General features: G+C 42.8%; 1 protein-coding gene across 4 annotated transcripts in view; it reads right to left on the minus strand.

The window, feature by feature from the left end:
* Positions 1-23,804, minus strand: part of sh2d3ca (SH2 domain containing 3Ca) — a 63,012-nt gene that overhangs the window by 31,915 nt on the left and 7,293 nt on the right. For 3 of the 4 annotated variants that reach the window (XM_037753068.1, XM_037753069.1, XM_037753072.1), the window contains one exon: positions 23,348-23,387. In XM_037753068.1, coding sequence (XP_037608996.1) covers positions 23,348-23,387 — 40 coding nt within the window. Of the gene's footprint in view, positions 1-13,165; positions 13,728-23,347; positions 23,388-23,804 lie in introns of those variants that run through there. The other variant, XM_037753070.1, reaches the window with a different exon arrangement.

Here is a 23,804-nt window from a genome sequence, read left to right on the forward strand (position 1 = left end):
TCGTTACTATGGATACACACGCATATGGTGACACAGCATCCAATTAATTAATCAATGACTGACAGCAGAGGATTAATCAGCTTTGCTGGCTGAAACACAGCCAAGAAATAGAACGTAGATACAAACACGGTCACTCTCAGACAAACAACCTCAGCTTTTGATGTTTTTTTATTAGCATACACAAATTCAACTTAATTGTATATATTAAGGGATTAGGTTTGACTCAAATTGGATGAAAACAGGATTCACTACGCTTGAAAACGGGGCTCGCTTCCTCATATCTGTCCGTGAAGCCAACAAAGTAGTGCGTGTCTGGGAATCCATGATGGAAACACTCAACTTTTCAGCCCAGTCGCCAGGAAAAATTGTTGGCAATGGACGCTTCAATAAACCAGGGATACATTGAATGTCAAGTGACGTAGTTTAAATAGCCAAAAGAGATACACCGGGTGGTTGGGTCCAACAAACTCATGGCTTTCATCCAGGAGACCGCTGTTCATGTCCTGTGCATCCCGTTACAATCAGCTGTTTATTCGTGTCCCATGTTCACAACATTCAGTGTCATTTTCACTGTAAAAAAACATAGTAGTTTTAAGCTCAACCATGTAGTTCTTTCCTAAACCTAACTACAGTGGTTTTGTGGTTGTTACGTTATATTGTTAAGTTGTGAGGTTATCATTGAACACAAACTAAAACCATAACCAAGTATTGTTGCCTAAGCCTAACCAACGGTTTCACGTTAACCATGTGGTATTGCGTTTCTTCAAGCGTGACACAATGCTGATATAAAAAGTATTTATGAAACATATTTTTGGTTCAGAAACGTCACCATTCAACATATCTGTGGTTTGCAAAAAACGTCCAAATGCCAACATTTTTTCTGGCGACTAGGTTGCACTTTTAGATGGAAGGTCACAGCAGGGAAGTGCATCATGAACAAGTTTATCTGTAGCTCGGTCATGGTGTCATCCTACCCTCCGTCACCGTGCTGTGTCAGTACACACACGCACATAAATTTTGCCTAGTCACGGTACAAACAACGACCTATCGACTGGCCTTGGAACTTGACACACAAATGCACCACGTGCTCAGGAGGAGGTGATGACGATGCAGCTGAAGATGCGACCGCAGAGGGCAGAAATAAAGAGAGGCGCAAAAAGGTAAACAGACGACGAAACAGGAAGAAAACAAGAAAGAAAAAAGTTACACAGGGGGAAAGATGGGAGAAAATAAATATGGGTATATGATGAGACAGAAATGAGGAACAGTTTGATCCCATAGGTCGACCACGGCTGCGAATCAATCACTTTTATCCCCCTATTACCAGCACACACGCACACAACCTTCCTCGTCACCCCTGATCATGCAGACCGTTGGAAAGAAGCACGCCCTAGAGCTGTGATGCCATTGGCCGGCAATGATGTCATCTCCTCCTGGAGGTTGAGCAGCGAGCTGAACAATTGGCTGGCGGAGGCAGACAGTGGGAGAGCGCCGCTGAGGTATCAATTCCATTCATACAGAGGCAGCAATGGAGCGCGCGCGTGTGTGTGTGTGTATATATGCGTGTATGTGTGTGACCACTCCCCACTGAGGCATACAGGCAGAGCCATTAGGGCCGCGTCCATCATTCAGAGACGCAGACGGTACCTGCTGGGATGCTCCCTAATGGACGCTCTCTCTGTCACACACACACATTGGAATTTCGCTCAAATGCACACTATCAAATATGCAAGTAATCAAGCATGCACACACACACTCTTGCACAGACACACACACAAGTGATGGGGGTTGGGAGGGTTGAGATGGGTGTTGTCTCCCTGTTGTTACCGGGCTGTTGTCATGGTGATGACGATGATGGAGCTTTTACTGCTATAGCTGGGACATTGCGATAAACACACACACACACCAGCACACCTCTTTTCACTGATGCACACCTTTTGAGAGCAGCTTTGCCCTTGCTTTAAAGCAACAGAAAGAAAAAAAAACAGAAAAAGGACTCACTTCAGTGTGTGTGTGTGAAGGTGTGAGTATAAACACTCCTGTGGGAGACACTGGAGTCGTTCCTCTAAGAGAAGCTCAAGGGAAATTAGCCTGTGATAGCCTGTTAGAAAGTGCTGCACGCTCACTCTTCTCTTTCTCTCCTTACATGTTTTACACTCCCCTCCCCCCTTTTCGCCACCCACACCTCCCACTCCTCACCCAAACCCCCCACCCACCCCCCTTTTTTTTTAGAGTATGATGTCACTCGCAAGCTTGTAATTGCCAGCATTGCTGTCGGGATTTCTTCCAAGACTTCACGTGTGAACACAAGATGTGAAACTATGCAGCCCTGAATCTCATTTCAACGCGCCGCAGTTGAGAGTTTATATGAAAAATTCAACATGCACACTATGGATAGATACAAGTCCAGATAGCACACACTGAAAGCCATTTCCCCCAACCATGATAATGCAATTTGAGATGTCCCGATAACGGAAAATAATTGCCTTCCTTCTAGGCTGTTCTTGTCCATTACTCTCTTATATCCGGACACTTCTATTGCTCACTTGTTACATACTGGAGACATAATAACTAATATTCTATCGACACAGTCTTCTCATCTGTCCCCCTGGTTATGTGTATGCATGAGTTATACGTGTTCCAGCACACGATCTGTGTGTCCACGCTGCATGAATTCTATCTTATTAGCAGGAGTGTAATCTAATTTGAATTGAATTACATCCAACAAAGCTATCAAATTTCTGTCAATTAAATCGGTTTAATCTCTGATCAGTATCTGTATCTGGTTTGCAGTAACACCCCGATATGCTTCATTAATACTAATAAATGTTATCAGTATCTTAAGAAATATTACACTATCTGCCAAATCTATCAGTGAGCACTTGTGTTGATAATCGCTTTAAGGTGTTTGATAAGGATAAATGCAAACTGTTTGACATCATAGAGACTAAACAATTCATCGATGCAGACCCATGCAGGCATGTGTAGGCATGCACACATACATGAGTGAATATGTGTGTGTGTGAGAGACTGAGCAAGTGTGTTCATTGCCATTCTCAGCTGCTCTCTGCAAATCACCCAGAGACGCTCTGACAGCCCTGAGTCTTTTCTTAAAGGAAAATGATGCATTAAAAACTCCGCAGAGGTCCAGGGCCTTCTGTAACTCAAACACACTTCACCCAGTGGGATTTATTAGAAATCAGAACAGAGCAACACTGGTATGCAGAGCTGAGATATCTAAAGAGAGAACAATTTCCCTGGCAAAACGGACTCTGCACTGAATATTCAGCCTACATAAATAAATGAATAACTTCCTTTCAACAATATTAATAAGGATGCAGTCCAAACACTTCATAAATATAAAACAAAAAACTTCAGTTTTTAATTACAGCTTCCTCTGAATCATTCATTTGGACGACGGAAATTTCTATAACAGGCTATGTACAGGCTGTTCCATACGCTGTTCGTCGCTATACCTACGAAAAGTAATGCACTGTAATTCGCATAATATATCCCACGAAAATCAATTTGCATGTAATCCAGGTAATGGTGAACCAGTATAAAGAGCGACAAACGCTGCGTAGGGAGGAGGTCGGGTTGGATGGGTGGTTCTATCACCCTTGGAGACCAGTGTTCATAACCCGTGTGAAACCAGAAGTCAACGTTGAATTATTTGTCACGGAACTTCCATAATTAAGTTACGCCACTTCGAACTAAGTAGTTTTGTTGCCTAAACCTAGGTAGTTTTTGTCACGTCACTTCCGGTGTTATTTTAACCCAAACCACAATCTTTTCCTAAACCTAAGTAGTTTTAGTCACATAACTTCCATAGGCTACTTAAGTTACACCACTTCCGGAGTTGTTTTAACCCAAACCACAATATTTTCTTAAACCTAACTAAGTAGTTTTGTTGCCTAAACCTAACCAAGTGGATCTTTTCCTAAACCTAACTAACTAGTTTTTGTCACGTAACTTCTGCACTTACGTTACACCACTTCCGGAGTTATTTCAACCCAAACCACAATCTTATCTTAAACCTAATTAAGTAGTTTTGTTGATTAAACCTAACCAAGTAATTTCCTGTGAAGACGGAAGTTTATTTTGAAAAGCCTGAATACATGTAATGAATGGAAATTAACAATGCGTCACATGTTGCTGGACATTCGTAGGAAAACGCATGAAAAATTAGGAATAACATTTCGTAAGATATCATACGAACTGTTGTATGAAGATACGTTAATCTGTAAGATGATAAGCTGAAAGTAGATATTCTTTAACATTTACTATATTAACACTACGCTAACATCAGGACCATTTCGCTTTCTGAGCAGGTGCTATACTTCCAGATTGCATCCATTTCAAACCAGAAGGCCCTACTTTTTTTTTGTATCAAACAATGGGCCGTTAAAAGCATGAGAGCACAACTCCCCGTGCTGGAACGGCTATTTGGTTTCATTTGGGAGGAACTGAGCGCTTTAAAGCTGCGTCCGCCTTTGATCCAACAGCCTCCGCTTCCTCAGAGGTCAGGTAAGGTCAAAGATGAGGAGGGCAAACAATCACCAACCTCCTGCTCTAAATCCCTTCACTATGCCACACTCCCTCTCAGCTGCGTCGTTCCCAGCATATGTGAGCGCGGCGTGTCTGCGTGTGGATCCACAGGCATGTGTGATTTCTTCAGCGAGAGACTAGTGGAGAGACTTCAGAGGATTGATTCTCACACACACACACACTGTTCAGCCCTCTGTGTCAGCTCTGAAGGTTTGCTTGCAAAACTAACAGACACTTGACTTCATTCATCTTTAAACTCCACATTAGAATTTGTGAATGGATGTAGAAGTAAGAGAAGCGAGAGAGCCTGATAAGAAAAAAAAAGAGGAGAGGGGAATATTATTCTTATTCTCGATCAATGGTGAGCTAAGTGGATGCAATACATAAACTGTGCTAATGGGCGATGCTATCAACCTACGCTCAATGTGAAATTATGCCTTCATGTTCGCAGTTACCAAGAGCTCTCTTGCAATTTGTGATCATCTATAGAGCATTTCTCTCCATCTAAAAAGGAGCGTCTGTCTACACTTTGCAGCATTCACACCTCCCTTCAAGTCCAGGAACAATCAGCCTTCCATCAGCATCGAGCATCATGCATTTTTCAAATGGAAACGCCCACTCAGCTGTTACAAAAAGCAGTGACGTAGGTTACCAAAGTAAGCTAATCGAAGCTAATCAATAAGGTTATGAATAATGTGAACGCGGGCACTAGCTGAGACAAAGTTACCTGTGCTAAGTTTGGAAATAAATAAAGTTTAGTTCAGATTTTTTAAAAGTAGGGTTGTATGTATGCTCCCGCATTCTGCGAGGTAAAATTACTGTTTTTGTGAATGGAGTCTGGTGGCTTTGAAGAGAGCGATACCTTGCCATCGGACAGCCCTTTCTGATGGGGAACTGAAGCCGTTATATCACTGAGTTCAGAGCCATCAGACCAGACGCCATTCACAAAAACGGTCAATTTACCTCGCAGAACACGGGAGTTGCTGATCTAACCGCTGCATTGATCGGTTAATTTGTCCATCTGCTTCTCCAATCTGGGAACTTGCGACCGTCATCTATGTTACTATATGTGACGTTAATACACTGGAGATAATATGTATATATGATGTATATATACTGTACATGTAGCAGCGTCATCATGCAGAAACCTTCGTCAGGTCATGTGGGAAACAAATTGTACGCTAAAACACACATACTTTGACCAAAATTTGAATGTTTGGATTTGAATACATAAAGAACACCACTGAGAAGCTACAGAATGACATAAAAACCTAAAAAAAAAAAAATATTTGACCCATCCTTTAAATAATTGCTGGATCGCAGAGCAGTGTTGAACATTTTTGAGTTTCTATAGAGGCAAAGACACTAAAAGATGAAAAAAGCAAAATGTAAATATTCACCAAAGTAATTACTTTCATCCCTACATCTTAAATGTTGAGAGAAGAAGATAATTACAATGCTGAGGGTCATTTTTTTTATCTTTAACCTGCAGGCAGGTATTCTTTAGAATAATCTCTCTCCTCCACCTCCACCAGCCTCTGTTTTAAGTGCCTAGATTGTCATTAAATGAACAGCAGCGTTCGCCATACGTTTCTGCTCTTGTGCTATTCTAGTTTAAAGATTTCCTCTATCATGTCAAGAGAAAGAGCAGATGATTACATGAAGCACTGAGCTGGAAAGCTCTGTGATCCTGGCCTGCAGCTAAGAGTCATGATATGCAGAGACCATTTTTGCATTTTCACTTGTTTGAACAGCGAGCACATTAATGCGCTCGAGTTCGCTGAACCATACAGCGCCCGAAGACACGACAGCCTGGCCACATTTATTTAAATGACAGTATTTAGAACCTTTTCAGTAATGCCACCACCTGACTTGCTCTCAGGTCTGGTCTTATTTAGAGCTGAGCTTTTAATGCGTACCATCAACCTTGCAAACAAGTTAACGTTATTTGATGAGAGGCTCAGTGAACCATATGTCAACACATCTGTTAATCCACATTCTATCTTTTTCTAGGAATACTTCTTTTACCTTTTAGAGTAAGCCGCCTTGTAGTGACCTGCGGCTGGAAGGCCACTTCACTCTCAAGTGTTTTCTCTGACCTGTCTGGCCAAGATGAAGATTAAAAGAGAACCTGAACACAATGAAGAATGAGATGGTGGTGGACTCTTTAGTATGCTGTTAAAGCTAACTCAACACTTCCTATATAGCTGCTTCACAGAAAGAGCCTTCAAGCGAAGACGATATAAGCCTTCTGTTTGGCTTTTACATGGCAACTGCTGAAAAGGTAGGTTCGTTTCTGCAGGTTTTAAGTGATGTTAGATGCTACATCACCTCGTCTCTGCTCAAATTCTTTGAGATTTCTCTCAAAGATCAGAGCCTTCTCCACCAAATCCAACTCTCTAACCTATGTTCACGTTTTCCTGACAAGAAACATCTTGCGATCAGTTTTCTCTCAGAAGCAAGGGCAGGAGTAGCAGGATGTTTTTGTAGCGCTGCAAGGTGTCGTCGAAGTGGATGTTTGGGTGTAAAAAGGATTTGATTTTGACTTTTGTGCAGTGTTGTAGTACTCAAAATCAGTCTTGGGCTCGAGACCAGTCTCAAGACCACTCTTTGAAGGTTTGAGAATCGACCGCATTTTAACTCGGTCTTGTCTCGGTCAGACAAAGAGGACTCTCGATTTTGTGGGAGATCACTAAACTGTCTGTGCATTGGCTGATTTATTTGTTATCATCATTACTGTGATTGCTCATAGAAAACAAAGAAAAAATTCCCACATTTAAAATTCACCTCTGCAATGCCTTTTGATTATTCTATTAAGGCATTTCTCCTGGTACACTTATACATACATATATTTACAGTATATATGGCAATAAAAGAGATGAATGAAGAGGAATCTTCATTTGTTTTCTGTGGGTGATTTTATGGGAATGTGGATCTTTCAGATCTATTTGAGGACTGTTTATAGTTTGCAAGTTCCTTGTTTTATTGTGTGCCATGCAGTGTGGGACTCTCACTGGTCTGGTCTTGACTTGGTCTCAACCCCTCAAAGCCTTGGTCTTGTCTCGGTCTCGATACACTCTGGTCTTGGTCATGACTTGGTCTTGGTTTAGGTGGTCTTGACTACAACACTGCTTTGGTAACTTTGGTTTGCATCCCGTCTCCTACAAACAGTTGCAGGAATGATGATTTCTTTAGACCATGACCTAAATCTTTCCCTCACAAGCAACCAAACCTTAACCACAGAGGTGGCAGATTAGAAAACGCTCATATAAATTGTTTTTTGAGGACACAAGCAATGTTGTCCTACTGATAGGGGCACCAGATCGGAAAATGCTCAAAATGCATTTTGTCGTTCAGGTATGAGGACTTCTTTTAGTGTTCCTTTCTTCTTCTCACTCTAATGAACTCTCACCAAATCAGAGAGGTTGCAAGTGTCAAACAAACTTGTAGTTAATCTGAGGAATTGTTGACTGATTACGCCGTCTTTAACTGATCCTGACAAACAAACCAAAGAAGAACGAAGAAATGTGAATGAAGAACACATTCACAGAAGCACCACACACACACACACACACACACACACACAAAAACGCACACACAGGCAGGCTTTTTCCTCATTACTGCCAAAAACATCACAGTGCTCTAATGAGGATATGGACTCTGGCAACATGGAACAAGGCAATTCAAGCACAAGCACACACACACACACACACACACACACAAACACACACACACAGCTGCCCTTCACACTATGAGCCCGAGGGTGTGACAGGCAGGCACACCAAAAGAGGATTTGTGGTGAAAAGCTTCGGGGAGGAGGGCGAGAGGGAGAGAGAGAGAGAGATAGGAGGAGTGGAGAAGAGGGGATTACATGGTGAATATTTCAATACTAAAACATACCAATTGGCTTGGGCTGCCTTTCTGGCTTGGACAGACAGATACACACACACATAAAGGCATTAGCAGGGCCATATCTTCTACAGCTAGCTTAGCACTGACTAGACTGAGAATGGGATGATGGGTAAAGCTAATATAAAAACCAAAGGGGCCCCCCGGGGATCGGACCGACAAGTTGATTGCTGGTTAACCTGACTGGATCAAAACCAACCATTCACTTTAATACTATGTCATCTTTTGGCAGAAAGTCTAAAACGCATCACTGAGAGTAGATAAAACTCAGGAGGCGAGGGTGTATGAAATGAGGATTTTTTTTTTTGTTACTGTAAAACTAATAAAATCAAAGGACAGATTGTGAACTGTATGTAGAGGAGGTTTTAAAGAAATGACATACAGCCAACGGCGCCGGTTCAATTTCTGTTATTAAACTGTGACCTTCTCTCGGGAGTAAAGAATAGACGAGACATCCAGCAAGGACGTCAATGCAATAAAGTTCGCCAGTTTAATATGTATGATCTATTTGTCGCAGGGTTCCTTGAGAATAATCCTCCCGCTGCGTGTTATGAATGGAGCTCTGTGATGATCTAACTTGTTTATATCACTACTGCTGAATATTTTACAAAGAAATCTGTGAATTTATCAGTGTTTATTTTCTATATTTAATAAAAAATAAACCCATGCAGATAAAAATCAGATTTTAGCAGTACAATCTGCACGCCAACAATGCATTTCCTTTTCCTTTGTCTCTTTGAGTCCTTCATTTACTGTAAACTAAACGTGATCAGGATGTTCTTGCAGCAGGAAACACAAGAGCTTCGTCCGAAATCGCATACTATGCAGTACAATATGTGTACTATCGTTCAACGTTCATACTTAACAGTTAAATTGAAGCGTTATTGATGTTACAGAGCTGTCAGTCAATGTCTGTTATTAACGATGTTGTCACAACACATTGCATTGTGGGATATTTATGCCGCCGTAGTGTTTAGTGTTTGCATACTGCAATATTTCATCGGAAATAGTATGCAATTCACGTAACTATTGGTTTCAGACATACTAACAACTGTTTTAGCGTACTAAATAGCATGTTAGTATGGAATTTTGGACGCAACCAAGAACTTTTGGGTGCACAGGGGCATAGAATCAAAGTGAAAATCTAATCTAATCTACTCTTTAATAATTCAAATTAAGTAAAAATTTGTGTAAACAAAAGCAATGAGCCTTATATTCTACTCCTGCATTGTCATATTATGTAAAGAATAATGTACAGCGAGCCGGTCACAACAATGACCCGCTAGCTGTACATTATCCAGATTATTACACGGCTACTTACTTAAGAAATCAATCATTTGACACAAAAACGCTCCGCCATAGTCTGACATCAGAACTGCAAACACCATGAGGTGCTGGATCGCTGAGAATCTCTGTGCACAATCAGAAACTTGGTTAACAGTGCACTGGACTGGATGGCAGAGAGGTGCCATGTTGCGAGGTTGGAGGTCGACAGCAGCGTTCCAGATACAGTCGGGCTGCAGGAACGCTAAAGGACATAGGGACCGGCTGCCGGCTGGCATGACGGCTGCCACATGCTGGCCGGGTCAGCAGGGAACGAGGCTACGGTGCCGAGTGGCAGAGAGAGAGGAAGGAAGGAGAGGGGGAAAGTGGCTCGCAGTAACGAAAGGATTAACTTCAAAAACAATTTAAGTAGAGGGGGCAGCTCTGTGTATTTGTGAGTCCATGCATCTGTTAATGTATTTGTGTGTGTGCGTATGTGTGTGTGTGCGTGTGTGTGTGTGTGTGTGTGTGTGTTTTTCTGGGGGCTCATTGGGGGTTTTAACGCTGCAGGAGTCCAGCGGACAGTTACATTGCCCCAGTTACACTGATGCACTGGAAGCACTGGGTATAATGCAGACACAATGGTTAAGCTGCACGTCCGTGTATATGTGTGTGTGTGTGTGTGTGTGTGTGTGTGTGTGTCCATAGTTAGCATAGTGCAGTCTAGACCAGGGGATCAAGTGTAATCTCTCTCCACTGATACAGCTGATGAGTCGTCCATTGTCGCTGTATCAACATCATCTTTGCACGTACCTTAATCAATTCGTAGATGGATTCAAAGTGCTATTTGTTTTATGTAGTGCTGTCAAAATTGACACAATAATAACGCGTTCATGCAAATTCGTTTGAACGCCACCAATTTCTTTAACGCATTAACGCAGCTTGCGATTTTTAGGTTGTATTGGGCTCAGTTTTAAAGCTAGAGTGAAGATACTAGTATCATATGAACCTAGAAAACCTAAGGAATCCATCGGTACCAACCATGTTATACTAGCTCCAAATGTATGCTAAATTTTGGTGAGCAAAAACTGGCATAGCCATTTTCAAAGGGGTCCCTTTGACCTCTGACCTCAAGATATGTGAATGAAAATGGGTTCTCTGGGTACCCACGAATCTCCCCTTTACAGACATGCCCACTTTATGATAATCACATCTGCATGCGATGGGCAAGTCATAGCTGTAGTTGCCTGTTGAGCTTGAGTTTGCCATGTTATGATCTGAGCATATTTTTTATGCTAATGCAGTACCTGTGAGGGTTTCTGGACAATATTTGTCATTGTTTTGTGTTATTAATTGATTTTCAATAATAAATATATACAAACATTTGCATAAAGCAAGCATATTTGCCCACTCCCATGTTGATAACAGCATTAAATACTTGACAAATCTCCCTTTAAGGTACATTTTGAACAGATAAAAAATGTGTGACCAATTTGTTATTTATTACAATTAACTATGGACCATAATGCAGTTAATCACGATTAAATATTTTAATCGACTGACAGCCTTAGTTTTCATCACATCTGTGTTTATTATGAAAATAGAATGGTTAGAATATTCTGTAGTGGGAGCAGTTTTTGCTGCTGTGGTTACTGACCACTAAGGAACACTCATGAAGCAACAGCCTGCACGAACAAGCCAATCTGCAGTCATTAGCGGCTTTTTTGCTGCTTTTTGGGGGGAGTAAAACACTGATAAAAAGATAGATCTAGATCAACATCACTGGTTCCCCTGAGTGTTCACAAATTCACACACCAGCCAGGCAGCGAGTAATCTTTATGTTTTCAGATAAAAGAAGACCCAATCACAAGTTGCAGGTGTCTAAGAGAAGTGTAAACATCATAACCCCCTGGAGGGAAAAGTAAAAGCATCAACATGACATTGAATGCGCAGAGCAAGTAATGATTAAAGCATCACTTCTCTGAGCGGCAGTCAGACACTGTTTGGGTTACATGACACTCAGTATTGTGCTTGATGGGCTGTGTTTAATTAGAATGGATCGGGGGGAATCAATATTGGTCTATAGACAAAATCGCACTGGTTTTTAAATAAACCTAAGTTTTTGGGAATTATATATTTTACAACAGAAAAGCTCCCACTTAACTCTTAACCCTTCAGCGACTGCTAATTAATTCACACATACCCTAACCACAATCACCACTTCGCAGGAACCCCCACGACAGACTCAATTAAAACAACTTCATTACTCTGAAACACTTCACTCTAAACAAGAGCAGATGCCTCCAAAACCTAGAAAGACGAGAGCCAAGAATATCCCTCTCTCTCCGTGTCTTTCTCTAGGAGAGACATTTGTTTTTACAACAACAAAACAACCAAAGTAATCCAGCGCTGACTGTCTCGGCTGGTCGTCACACTGACTAAGTGTCCTGCTGCCATGCAAGGGGCAAGGTGGGACACACCAACACCCAACATGAGGATTACCGCCCTGAAACGCAGTTAAACCGCACACACAAACACAACTCTGCTGCTTTCCCCGTTTAAAGTAAAGCCATAATTATAACAACACAGTCGGCTACAAACAACGTGGCAGGGAGAAGAGAGTACGTGTTCTACTACAACCACTTCAGTCCAACACAGATTCATATAACCCCAGGCAATAACATCTTTTTGGTTCCTCATACTATTATCTCATCTATTAACCAATTCTCTTTAAGTAGTCTCTTCTTTTGTCTCGGGAAATCCTTGAAACCCTCACACTGAAAAGAGTCTCATAACTGTGCTTTACGAACCAAAATGTGCCAGAAAACAAACAGAAAAAGTTGTTTTTGTTGGTCCCTGAAGGAGCAAATCAAATGTCAAGCAAAACAGACACATACAAAACATACTGTAGGTGTCATTTTGTCCCAGGAATAAGGTCAGATATTAGGTTCCAGGCGTGAAGCCAGAATTAGACCGAAGTAAACTGATACTCTACTGTACCCTTCACACATTCTCTCACACACATTCCCCCTTTCTCTCTCTCTTTTCCCCTCTTTAGTCCCAAACCCCTCTCCTCCCTCTATCTCTCTCTCTCCACGCCGTGATTTCACACAGTCCATCTGACACCCAAGTACTGTACGGGCATCTATGATATCATCAGTCTGCCAGCTAGCAGGCTGGCTGGCTGGCTGACTGACATTACCGGCTGCCGGCCGGGACAGGAGAGGAGAGGAAGCCAACACACCTCCCGTGAATGCACACAAGCACAAACACACACACACACACACACACACACACGTGCATATGGACAAATGTGCCAAATGTAAGTAAACTATATGAAATCAGAACACACATATGCCTGGTGATGACATACTGCGAGCACTGTTACACACCAGGAAGCACACAGTATCACAACACACACACACATATATAGATGCTCACTCACCTGCACCTGCATGAAAGACCCCCGGTAGAAGCAGCATGCTGCAGCCGACAGGGCACTCCACAGACTACACCTCTCCGTCATGATGGGTGCACACCTTTCTCTTCCTCAAACCTTTTCCCTCTTCTTCACCTCTTCTTCTTCTGTCCTCTTCTTTATCCACCCACACCCAGGGTGTCCGATCTAAACCCCCAGCCCCTGGGCTAAGCCTGTCCCGCCCCTGCCAGCCTCCTCCTCGCCTGCCTCTCTGCCTGGCTAACAGCCCCTCAACATAGTGCCACCACTACAAAACCAGGGCTACCGAGCAGAAAACAGCTAACACCACAGCTTACAGCTTGCAGGCAGCTGCTGGTAAACCACATCAGCTATACAAGCGAGCCCGCTAAACAGCTGGTACCGATGGCAGCGAGAGATATTGCAGCCTCCTAAACATCCTCCGCTGCAACCGGCTTCTGTCGCTCCTGCTCTCTCTCCCTCTCACTGCACTTGCTGCACTTCACGCGGCTGCTAGGGATTACCTCATTGCTTGCTGATGAAAGGAGTGTGGGTGGGGGGAGGGCGGACCAGAGAGAGAGAGAGAGAGGGTGGGAGGGATGGATGGATGGAGGGAGGGATGGAGGGAGGGAGGGAAGCTGAAGAGGGGGGGTGTATGGTAGCAGGCACAAGCAGAGAGGAGTGCTGTCGAAATTGCAGGCAGAAAACCCCACCAACCCCACCCCAACCCGACGACCCCCGCTTCAGCGCTGAGACAATGCTGACACGGGGTGGGGGGGAGGCGATGGACTCAGTAAAACAAGGAGAAAGTGAGATGGGAGGAGGGAAAAAGAAAAGATAATCAAAAGATGAGCTGATGAATGAGGAAGATGCGGGTAAGAGGAGAGAAAGGAGGAGGAGGAGGAGGAGTGCAGCCTCCCAAAGGAATCTAACCTTTCTTTTGCCATGAAAGGAACCCAGCAGGGGTGCACCCCCCCCACCCACCCTACCATACACACACACACAAACGTTTGAATGCAAATTCACACCTTTTATTCCACCTACAAGTCCACACACACACACATACACACACACACACCCCTATAATATATTACTAGAGATGGCAGGAGCTACATCGCTTTTGGTTCCTGTTGTGAAATAATGTTGATAGTTATCCTTCTGTGTGTGTGTGTGTGTGTGTGTGTTTGTGTGTGTGTGTGTACACAGCAGAATATAATGATGTGTCTCTAAAAAGCCATGCAGACTGCAGCTAGACAGCTCATTATAGGCTGAAACACACAGGCAGGTGTTTCAAGGATAACACGGTGTGATATTCACCGGCCCATTTGACACACACACACACACACACACAAATGCATACGCACACACACACACACACACATACACACACACACACACACTGGCAGGGAGGATGTCAGGGAGGGAGGGGTGGAGCTCTGTCTCTAGAGGCCTGAGTGAGTGAGTGAGTGAGTGAGTGACATCATTGAGGACGCTTCACCATGGCAACACTGCGAGAGCACTTGACAGCATCCAAAATTCTGACACTGCATTTAGTCGGGTCTGCACCACTGCAGGGAAGCATAACGCAAGAGAGGGACATAGCCAGAGAAGACATATGCAACACAGGTGACAAAAACTTCTTACTTGGAGGACATCTCTGTGCCGCCCAAAACATACACACACACATGCAGCATCAGAAGACGGCAGTAATCACTCTGCTAATCTGCCTCTTGAATGCATGCTAGTGGGTCACAGGCAAAGAGAGAGAGAGAGAGAAAGGGCCGCTAGATAAGGAGCTACAAGAAGACACAGGGTGGATTCATTAACTGCAGCGACTCCTCTTAATGTAATCTCAAACCATCCAGCGCTGGATTAGACAGATTACACAGCAGGGACACAATATAATCCTCATAAGAGGGGGCCCTGTGCTTTCCTTCCTCTCAATCCTCTGTAATACCATGGCAAAACAATCACAACATACAGCGTGTCACATCTGGATACTGCTGCGCCACACACACGCAACTCAAAAAAAAAACATGTGACAATGTGATGGAGTTTAAAGCATATATGGTCCGCTTTGAGTTTATCATTAAAATTGGCAGTGTTAGGCTTGTAATTCCCACTCAGACAGGCCATAATGAAAATGTATTGCACTGTAAGGTCCATTAGCTAAAAGCCACTCCACAAAATTACACTTTTATCAGACCCGTTCTTTTTATATCACACCTTCCTAATCCTAACAAGTGTTTTGATTTGTGAAAAGAATCCCCGCTATAAATGAGCACATCCTCTAAAATGTTTTGAAGCTAACTGGATTGTAAATGTTGTAGCTTGTGTTTAAGTTAAGTCAACAGATATCAAATGGCTGCCTTTTGGGAGCCGTGACGTTAAATCAAAGCAGCAGATTCACCGCGACTGAGTCATACCGTGTTCTCTGGAAATACTTGATACAGAGGAAAATGTATTGTGCTCTGCTGCACTATGATATAATACTCAAGGGCAGATATTCTGGTGCTGTCAGTATAACTCGCTCTTTTTACTTCCTTTTCATCAGCAACTTAGAATAACTATGTCTTGAATTGAGCTGACAAGTGACTGCATGTATTGAAATATCAATATTATGAATCTCTTACAGACCTACATATGGTCGATTCACAATTGAATTCAATCCGACATAATTTAACTGAGAATACAATACAAGGACACTTATCCAGGAGTGTGACCAACCAGTCCACAGTCACATTGTGTACCACACTCATTCCACAGTCATTGTTTTGCAAGTCACAAGTAAGGGTCAAGTCTTTGCTCTCAAGTCCTAAGTCCTAAACTTTGGGTTTTGAGTCCTAAACAAGTCATAATGCACTCTTCAACAAATGTAATGCCATTTTAACATCAGAGTAACTGGCGCCAACTAGGTCTGCACAATTAATCGAAATTTTGTCAAAATCGCAATATGGCCTACAGCAATTTTCAAATCACAGGATGAGGAGGAAATCGCAATATTTGTTAAAGGTGAAATGTGTGTCAGGTACAGATCCCCGAAAAAAATCACACCATAATCACTTTAATATGTTTTTCAGTGAAAATGAGGATAATGAAATTATAAATGATCATTCTCTCTAATATCGCAAATCATATCGCAGTCACAATATCAGTCAAAATAATCACAATTAGATATTTTTTTCAAAATTCGTGCAGCCCTATAGCGCCAGCTGACGCTCAGTGGCCTAACATAGCGTTAGTTCTTCTTGGTTTTCTGCACGGAATTAAGTGGAAGATAATCAAATGCAAGTCCCAATAATATTCACCAAAAACAAAGAGTCCAGAGTTCAACAAAAAAAACACGACTTTGTGGGAATAAATAAACAAGAAAAGATAGAAATTCAGTTTAGACAGTTCCGTTTTTTCCCTACGAGTAAATCCTCTTCCCAAACAAATCAATAAAGGGTCTCTCAAAAAGTAAATAATCCCAGTATTTCTGATGCTGTCGGAGTTACCTCCGATACCGGGCAGTTTATCGTTTTTTTGCACACACTTTTTAAATAACATATTTTTTAATCTTTGGGCTTGGGGGGAAGGGATTTCCAAGTCAAAAAGCGCAAGTCCAAGTGAAGTCACGAGTCTTTGGTGTTAAAGTCCAAGTTGAGTTGCAAGTCTTTTTTGGTCCTGTCATGTCGAGTCTAAAGTCATCAAATTTGTGACTCGAGTCTCTACACCTCTGACCATACTACACACTAGTTCATCAAGACAAACAAAACAGATGTGACTCAATATAAGAAGTAAAAATCACCAATATAATAAAAAAAAAGTTATTGTTACTTATTAAACGGCTTTGTTGAATACTCAATTCTGATTGGTCAACCACAGAGTTCTACTGTCTGTTATTTCTTTATAGCAGACCGTTGCTATGTATAACAGACTGTTACTATGAATAACAGACCGTTTCTATGGGCGCAGTTCTGATGTCGGACTCTGGTGGACCTTTTTTGTGTCAAATTATTGATTTATTAACTAAGTAGCCGTGTAATAAGCGGTATAATGTACTTTAGCCGGTCGTTGTTGTGAAATAAACCCCTTCATGGGTTAGTGCCGGGGTGCCGCATCGCCCTGTCGGGGTTTATTTCACAACAATGACCGGCTCACTGTACGTTATCCCTTACATATATTCATTATGGAGATAAATGTGACAATGCATCGACATATCATCAAGCCCCAGCCTACAGTGCTCCATAACATTTAAGATGTTTTGGATCTAATAAGACTGAACGCTCCACAGACACAGGTTTGAAGAAAAATGGTGGTAACTTCGCCCCCTTTTGTGCCTTTGGGAAGACTAAAGAGAGTCTCCTTCTTACTTTACTGTCTTGTTCACTTCATTACCCTGAATCGCCTGTCTTGTTCTCTTTCTTCCCTTGCTTCATCCTCACTTTGTTTCCACTATTGCTTCCCTTTAAATCCTTTTATCTATCTTCCTTTCATTCTCTGCATTCACAAATGTGTCTGTCAGAAAACATATGTACAGGTACTCTTCTGCTCATTGAACCTATCCTTTCTCTTTTCTGCATTCCCTCAACTCCCTCTCGGCTCTATCGAATCCAACCTTTCTCCAACCCTTCTTATCACCCTCCTCCCCCCCTCATCTCTCCCTCCACCTTATCCCGACCTCTCATCACTAGCCTAACCTCCTCCTTCCAGCCTCCTCCGCTCTCTGATCCCTGTCTTTCCTCCGTCCTTCCCTTCTCCTCCGTGGCCATCCCTCCGCCTTCCTCTCCTTCCACACCTCTATCTCTACATCTCCTCCCCTGCTTGGAGGCGGTCTTCAGTTAAATATTAATTAGTGAGCCCCATCCCGCAGGCTGATAGGGAGCACAATGGAGAATCCCTGCATGTGCCTGCAAGCGTCCCACTAATGAAAGGAGTGTGTGTGTGTGTGTGTGTGTGTGTGTGTGCAGAAAGACACACTGTGATAGAAAGAGAAAGACAGCGAGAGAGTGTGTATGTGTGTGTGAGAGATGAAAAGAGACACACCGAGGGCAGATCAAGATTACATGTGCACACATATCTTTACGTGTGTCTACGTGTTTGCACACGTGCGTCTCTAGAAACAAAGGCCGGGCTCCGTTGGGGGTTAGCGGGGTACGGCTAATGATCTGTGTGTGTCTGATTGTCATCAGTGTGTTCTCACAGAGCGGACCCCATTCACCGAGCGGTTAATCCGTATCGAACCACCAGATGTGTGTTTCAAAGGCCGTTTGAAACATCAGCCTGCGATAATGATGCACATCGAGAGGAGGAGGCCTGCCGGAGAACGCCGCGACTTTGTCCTCACAGACGTTGCCGAAAAAATATGAATTTAGGTGTGAAATAGCGCAATTAAAAATCAGCTGTCCTGCTTTAATCGCATTAAAATGACTTAGCCTTACACAAATGCGTTGCTGTAGCAACTAGACACATCTCGAGCGTGAATAAAGCAGTGCGTAATACTTTTTTTAGAGAGATCAATGTGCCATTATTCCCTGCTTCGTGTACCGGTTTGTGGCATGGGCACGCTGACCTTGAAGCGGGTGGACAAAATAACAGAAACACTTGAGAATAATATAGCCCTGCAGCAAATATCAGAGCTTTTTTTCTGAGACTTTCAGAGGTGTTGATTCAAAAATGGCTATTTTTGAGGCTGCAGTTTGTGAAGTAAATATCCAATAAGGTTTCTTTCGTTCAGTGTTGCTGATGGTGCGCATGTAACCACTGGGCCTCTTTGCTAAGGCAGTTTTTTCTGTATTTTGCATGTGGTCGTAGGATTTTTTACCACCATCATATATTCTTTTAGTGTTTTATGACTGAAGTACCAGCAGTTCAGGCAGCGACCACTGTGCTGTAAAACATAATTGCAAAAGGTAGTTAAGACAACAAGCCATTTAAAGTTGAAAACCAATTAGCAAAGTGTGCTTGCAGATTGTCAGCAATTTAAGCCACATTAGTGGCGTGGCTTGAGGGATGGCGATGCCGGTCGGTCAGTCGGTCAGTCGGTCGGTCGGTCGGTCGGTCACGTTGGTCGCCATCAGAAGGCCAAAGTTTACAATTATCCAGTTAAATTATCTCAACATTTAGATCGATTGCCACAAAATTCAACCCAGTATCACGCCAAAGTGTGTAACAGACCTGCCTGTCCACCAGAGGATAACATGTCAATGTCACGTTTTGCCTAACATAAAGAAGTGTAAGAAAATAGAAATAAAGCCGTATGTAACATGTAAATTATGTACATAATGCTACAATATATAACACAATATATGTAGAGAAATAAAAGTATTACACGCATTTATGAAGGTGCAGTACCAGCAGGGGCAACAAAACCACTTAGTTGTGTTTAGGAAAAACGTCATGGTTGGGCCTAAAATAAGTACATAAACTAAATTTATTACGTACAGAAACAACTTTACATAAGTGCAGATAGCGAGTCACAAACGTCACTAAAGTAACAAAACAAAACACCGGTCTCGAAAACCTGTCTCCTGGTTGAAAGTCCTGTGTTTGTTGGATGCATAAACCTACCCGCCCGCCCACCCACCATAAGCGGTCTTTCTCACTTTTTATTCTACATCACTAGCTCTGAGCGTAGCATTTTTACGTGGATGCGTTTACATTGCAGTCAGTTCAGACTACATCGCATTCTTATGGCACGCTTTTGCCATAATTGTGTCATTCATACGCCTTTTCGTGCGATCGGGCTGCAAAATTTGTTAAAGACATTCACGGTCCCCAGAGGATGATGCCGTACCGACTTCAATGATCCCCCTGACATTTCCTGGAGGCCACCATGAGTTGCTGACACGACCAGATCAGATGACAAACACGGTAAACATTACCTGCTGAAATTGTCATTGTTTTGCTTGAATTGCTGGTCAGCTGCAAACACTGAAAAATATGTGTAGCAATGGAAAAACTCTACCATGTCACACTTTCACCAAACTGGTATTTACTGCAGGGTATTGCACTGAATTGCATTGGCCCTTTTCTCTTTGGTGACCTATATAAACTGATTCATCCGTGATGTAAACATAGTGTGTGTGTACTGTATATGTCTGTGTCTGTATGAGTCTTTGTTAGTCTGTCTGCACGGTAAAGGAACAGTAACTGGAGCCTTTCCAGGGGTGTGTTACCGAGGGCCAGCCCTGACAGTTTACACCCCCTCTCATTTACTGAGGCGCCACATTAATTCATCTACTGTAATAGTCACACATGCACCCACCCACAGGGCACTGCCGTAATTTAATCAGGCGGCACACAGACAGATTTTGAGAATTCAAACCATTCGCATAATCAAACATGGGGTAACGCACAGACACACAGCTGAGCACCAGTGTGACTCTATAGTGCCAGACGTATGTTAATATACCACATATGATCCGAGCCGCTCCACTTCCCCCCTCAAAGTAGCACCAAACCACTAAATAGGACGCGAGACAAAGCAGGGCTGGGCTGCAGTCATAGAGCCACAGACACACACACATACTGTAGACATCATGCACACTGTTCAAAAACAAGCTCACACTTAGACTGAACAATTTTGATTAGTTACTTAATAACACAGCATCATCATCATCAGGCCTGTTTTATCACCAACCTCAGCCATTTTAAAACTGCTTTTTACATCTTTCACTAAAAGTCACAAAAACAAATCAAAAACAGTAGATATTGCTTGACCAGCCGTGCGTCCACATGAAAAATGAATGATGATGGATAATTTATGATAAAGCCTAACTTGTCCTGAACGCTTCGGGGCTTTTCTTACTGATTGCTTATTTTCTTTGTACGGATCAGATCGGTTTGTCTGTTTTCGTTTTATGTGTGTGTGTGTGTGTGTGATACTGTGTGCGCGTGCGAGTAAATAAGTACATGTGTGTGAGCGTGCGCGTGTGACAAACCGGGCGAGAGTCACTGGCCTGGGCTCTCCCATTATAACAGGGAACTCTGAGGCCGACTCCTGATTTAAACATCAGCTGTCATAAATGTTTCAGGGGAATGGAAGGAGATGGAGGGATTGCTGGCAGCTTTCAGGGAGAGGGTGGAGCGGTGAGTGGTGGTGGTGGTGGCGGGAGGGGCTGTTGTGGTGTTTGAGAGCAAGACAGGCGAACAGGAAACAAATTTGGGTGTCAAAACATGTATAAGGATTTGACATAAAGTTGGAGTTTAAAGCAGAAAACAACGATCCTACCTCACTTCTTGCTTTTTAAAATCTGAATGATGTGCTCGACGCGTGTTCATCCAATATTACACAAATGAAATATTAAGAAAGTTCATGTTAAAAGCTGTCACATGTCAAGCTCATTTAAAATTGAAAAACTTCAGAACCAAAAGCAGCATTTATTTTGTGTGAGCGTGAGAGTAGCGCTAATGGTATTAAGTACAGGGGCGTCTCTTGGTTGCATATACTTTAAGTCGGGTGGGTCACCTCACCTGAAATAAAGACCACGTCACTGACATCATAAAAAATGTATACACTTTTATAAAATGAAACATTAAAGAGCAGAGGTACTATTTCCGACAGAGCTCTCAGGCCTTCATCTAGTAAGTAAATTGATGACAAAATGAGATTTGTCAGAATCTGGGTCATGGTCAGAAATCTACTTACCCGAGGTCAATTTTTACTTGCCCTTATACAAATAGTTTTATTTATAACAAAAACAAAGTTAATCGTCATGTTTAATCTTTATTTAAGTAAATGAATCTGGTGATTTGCCCACATCCTTTAACGCCACCTAACTAAACTCCTGTTTACCGGATAATTGAAATGCTCGCTTGCACTCCAGCTTATAAACTTTGTCTTTACCTGCCGCAATTTTCTCGCCAGTGTCCGATTGGTACTGTGTATGTGCAACTCTCAACAGAGATGTGAAGGAGGCTATACAACACCCTCTGTCCTTTACAGTATGGCTCTCTCATCGGAGTGCGACCCTCTCATCTTGCCCAATCGGGCATCAGTTATGGGACCTTGAAGTATTGTTTGAGGCAAGATGAAAATGAAGATGTTAAAGAAGTGTAACATTTACACGCTATTGTTCTGCCTCCAACATTAAAATCCTAACAAGGGAGGCAGTGTGGAGGGATTTAACTGTAGTCGATGTGTTGTGGTCGGAGGAAGTCGGATATATTTGTTTTACAAAAGGAATACAGGTCAGGGTCACAGGAGAAGGCTTTTACCGCCCGCCTGTGATAGATAATCAATAAAAAAAACTGATCCCAAGAGCTCAACAGTTCACTTCCCTTCCCCTCTCTCTTCTTCTTTCCTCCTTCCTTTCTTGAGCTTCACTTTCTTGACTGTAACATCCCGCTTTTGCTCTCAGTTTAAAGCCCAATATCTGTATTAATGTGTGTTTGTGTTATAGGGATGCATGAATCCCTATCATCCACCTCCAAGGTCATGAAACAGCTTCACATGCTCTCTGATCTATAAGGAGTTCACATCTCCTCCAGCGTGTGGCACCACCTACTGGCCAGACTGCAGCACAGACCTGCTCCCTATAGCTGCACGGTGCTGACATTAGCACTGCCTCACTCCAAATTCAATTAGCTAAATGGCAGACTGAATTAGGCTAAATGCAGAGTGAGCCTGCTGAAATGAGCGAAGCTGTTGAAGACTAAAGGGCTAATAATCAGCCACAATTACATCTGAGAGCTCACATTAAAAAAAATCTAATTCAATAATATGGGGGAGAGGAGGAAACTCAAACTGGAACGCCTGTGTAGGCTGAAAACTACAACTCATATCTGCTGGCATCTCAAGCGTTACATGTGTGTGCATGTGTGTCACTGAAGACAGAGTGATGAAATGAAAGGATTTCTGTGGGAAAATATGCAATTACACCCACACACACACAGTCATGTTTCCATTAACCACTACTTGCCTAATCCTAACCCTAACCTTAACCTTATCCTAACCTTACACCAAGTCTACACCCTAAAATGTAATGAATTACGTTATGAGGATGTGCATTTTGTCCCCAAAAGGAAGGCGAGTCCCCACAATGTGACTTTGTAAACAGATTCATGTCCCCACAACATGAGTCCCACAGGCCCACACACACACACGCCCACACACATCCGTACAATCTTACCACACATTCAAGGACATAGACGCAGACAGAAAAGGACAGGACGAGGACACACACACCTTGAACAGAGCTGACTTACCTGCATATATTCCGCCTGGTTCCGTGCTGGCTCCATGTGGCTGAAGAAATAAAAAAAAAAAAGAGATGAAAGACGGGAAATGTCATAACAGAAAAAAAAGGCTGTAAGCCTCTGTCAAATGGTGCGTACATGTGTGTTTGATCTGGTCTTGTAACAGGTGCAGCACATGTTACCACAGGCAAAAAACATGCCTGTATTCCCATGACCCATTTCTGCTGCTCCAGTGAGTGAAATGTTGTTGCAGGCCAGCAGCTTCATGGAAAACGGACAGATAACAAACCCCACCGAGCATCTAAAGGTTGCCGAATACAGAGCCGGCCCTCTCAGATCTCTCTCGGGCGCCATAACTCACACTTTTACACTCATGATGCATCCGGATCATGTGTCAGAGCCCCGCTGCGCTGCAGTCTTGGGAGCCATACTGTGGGTACTTTGTGATATACGGAGCGAGCGCGGG

Source organism: Sebastes umbrosus, chromosome 19 (genome assembly GCF_015220745.1).
Source record: "Sebastes umbrosus isolate fSebUmb1 chromosome 19, fSebUmb1.pri, whole genome shotgun sequence".
Taxonomy (NCBI): domain Eukaryota; kingdom Metazoa; phylum Chordata; class Actinopteri; order Perciformes; family Sebastidae; genus Sebastes; species Sebastes umbrosus.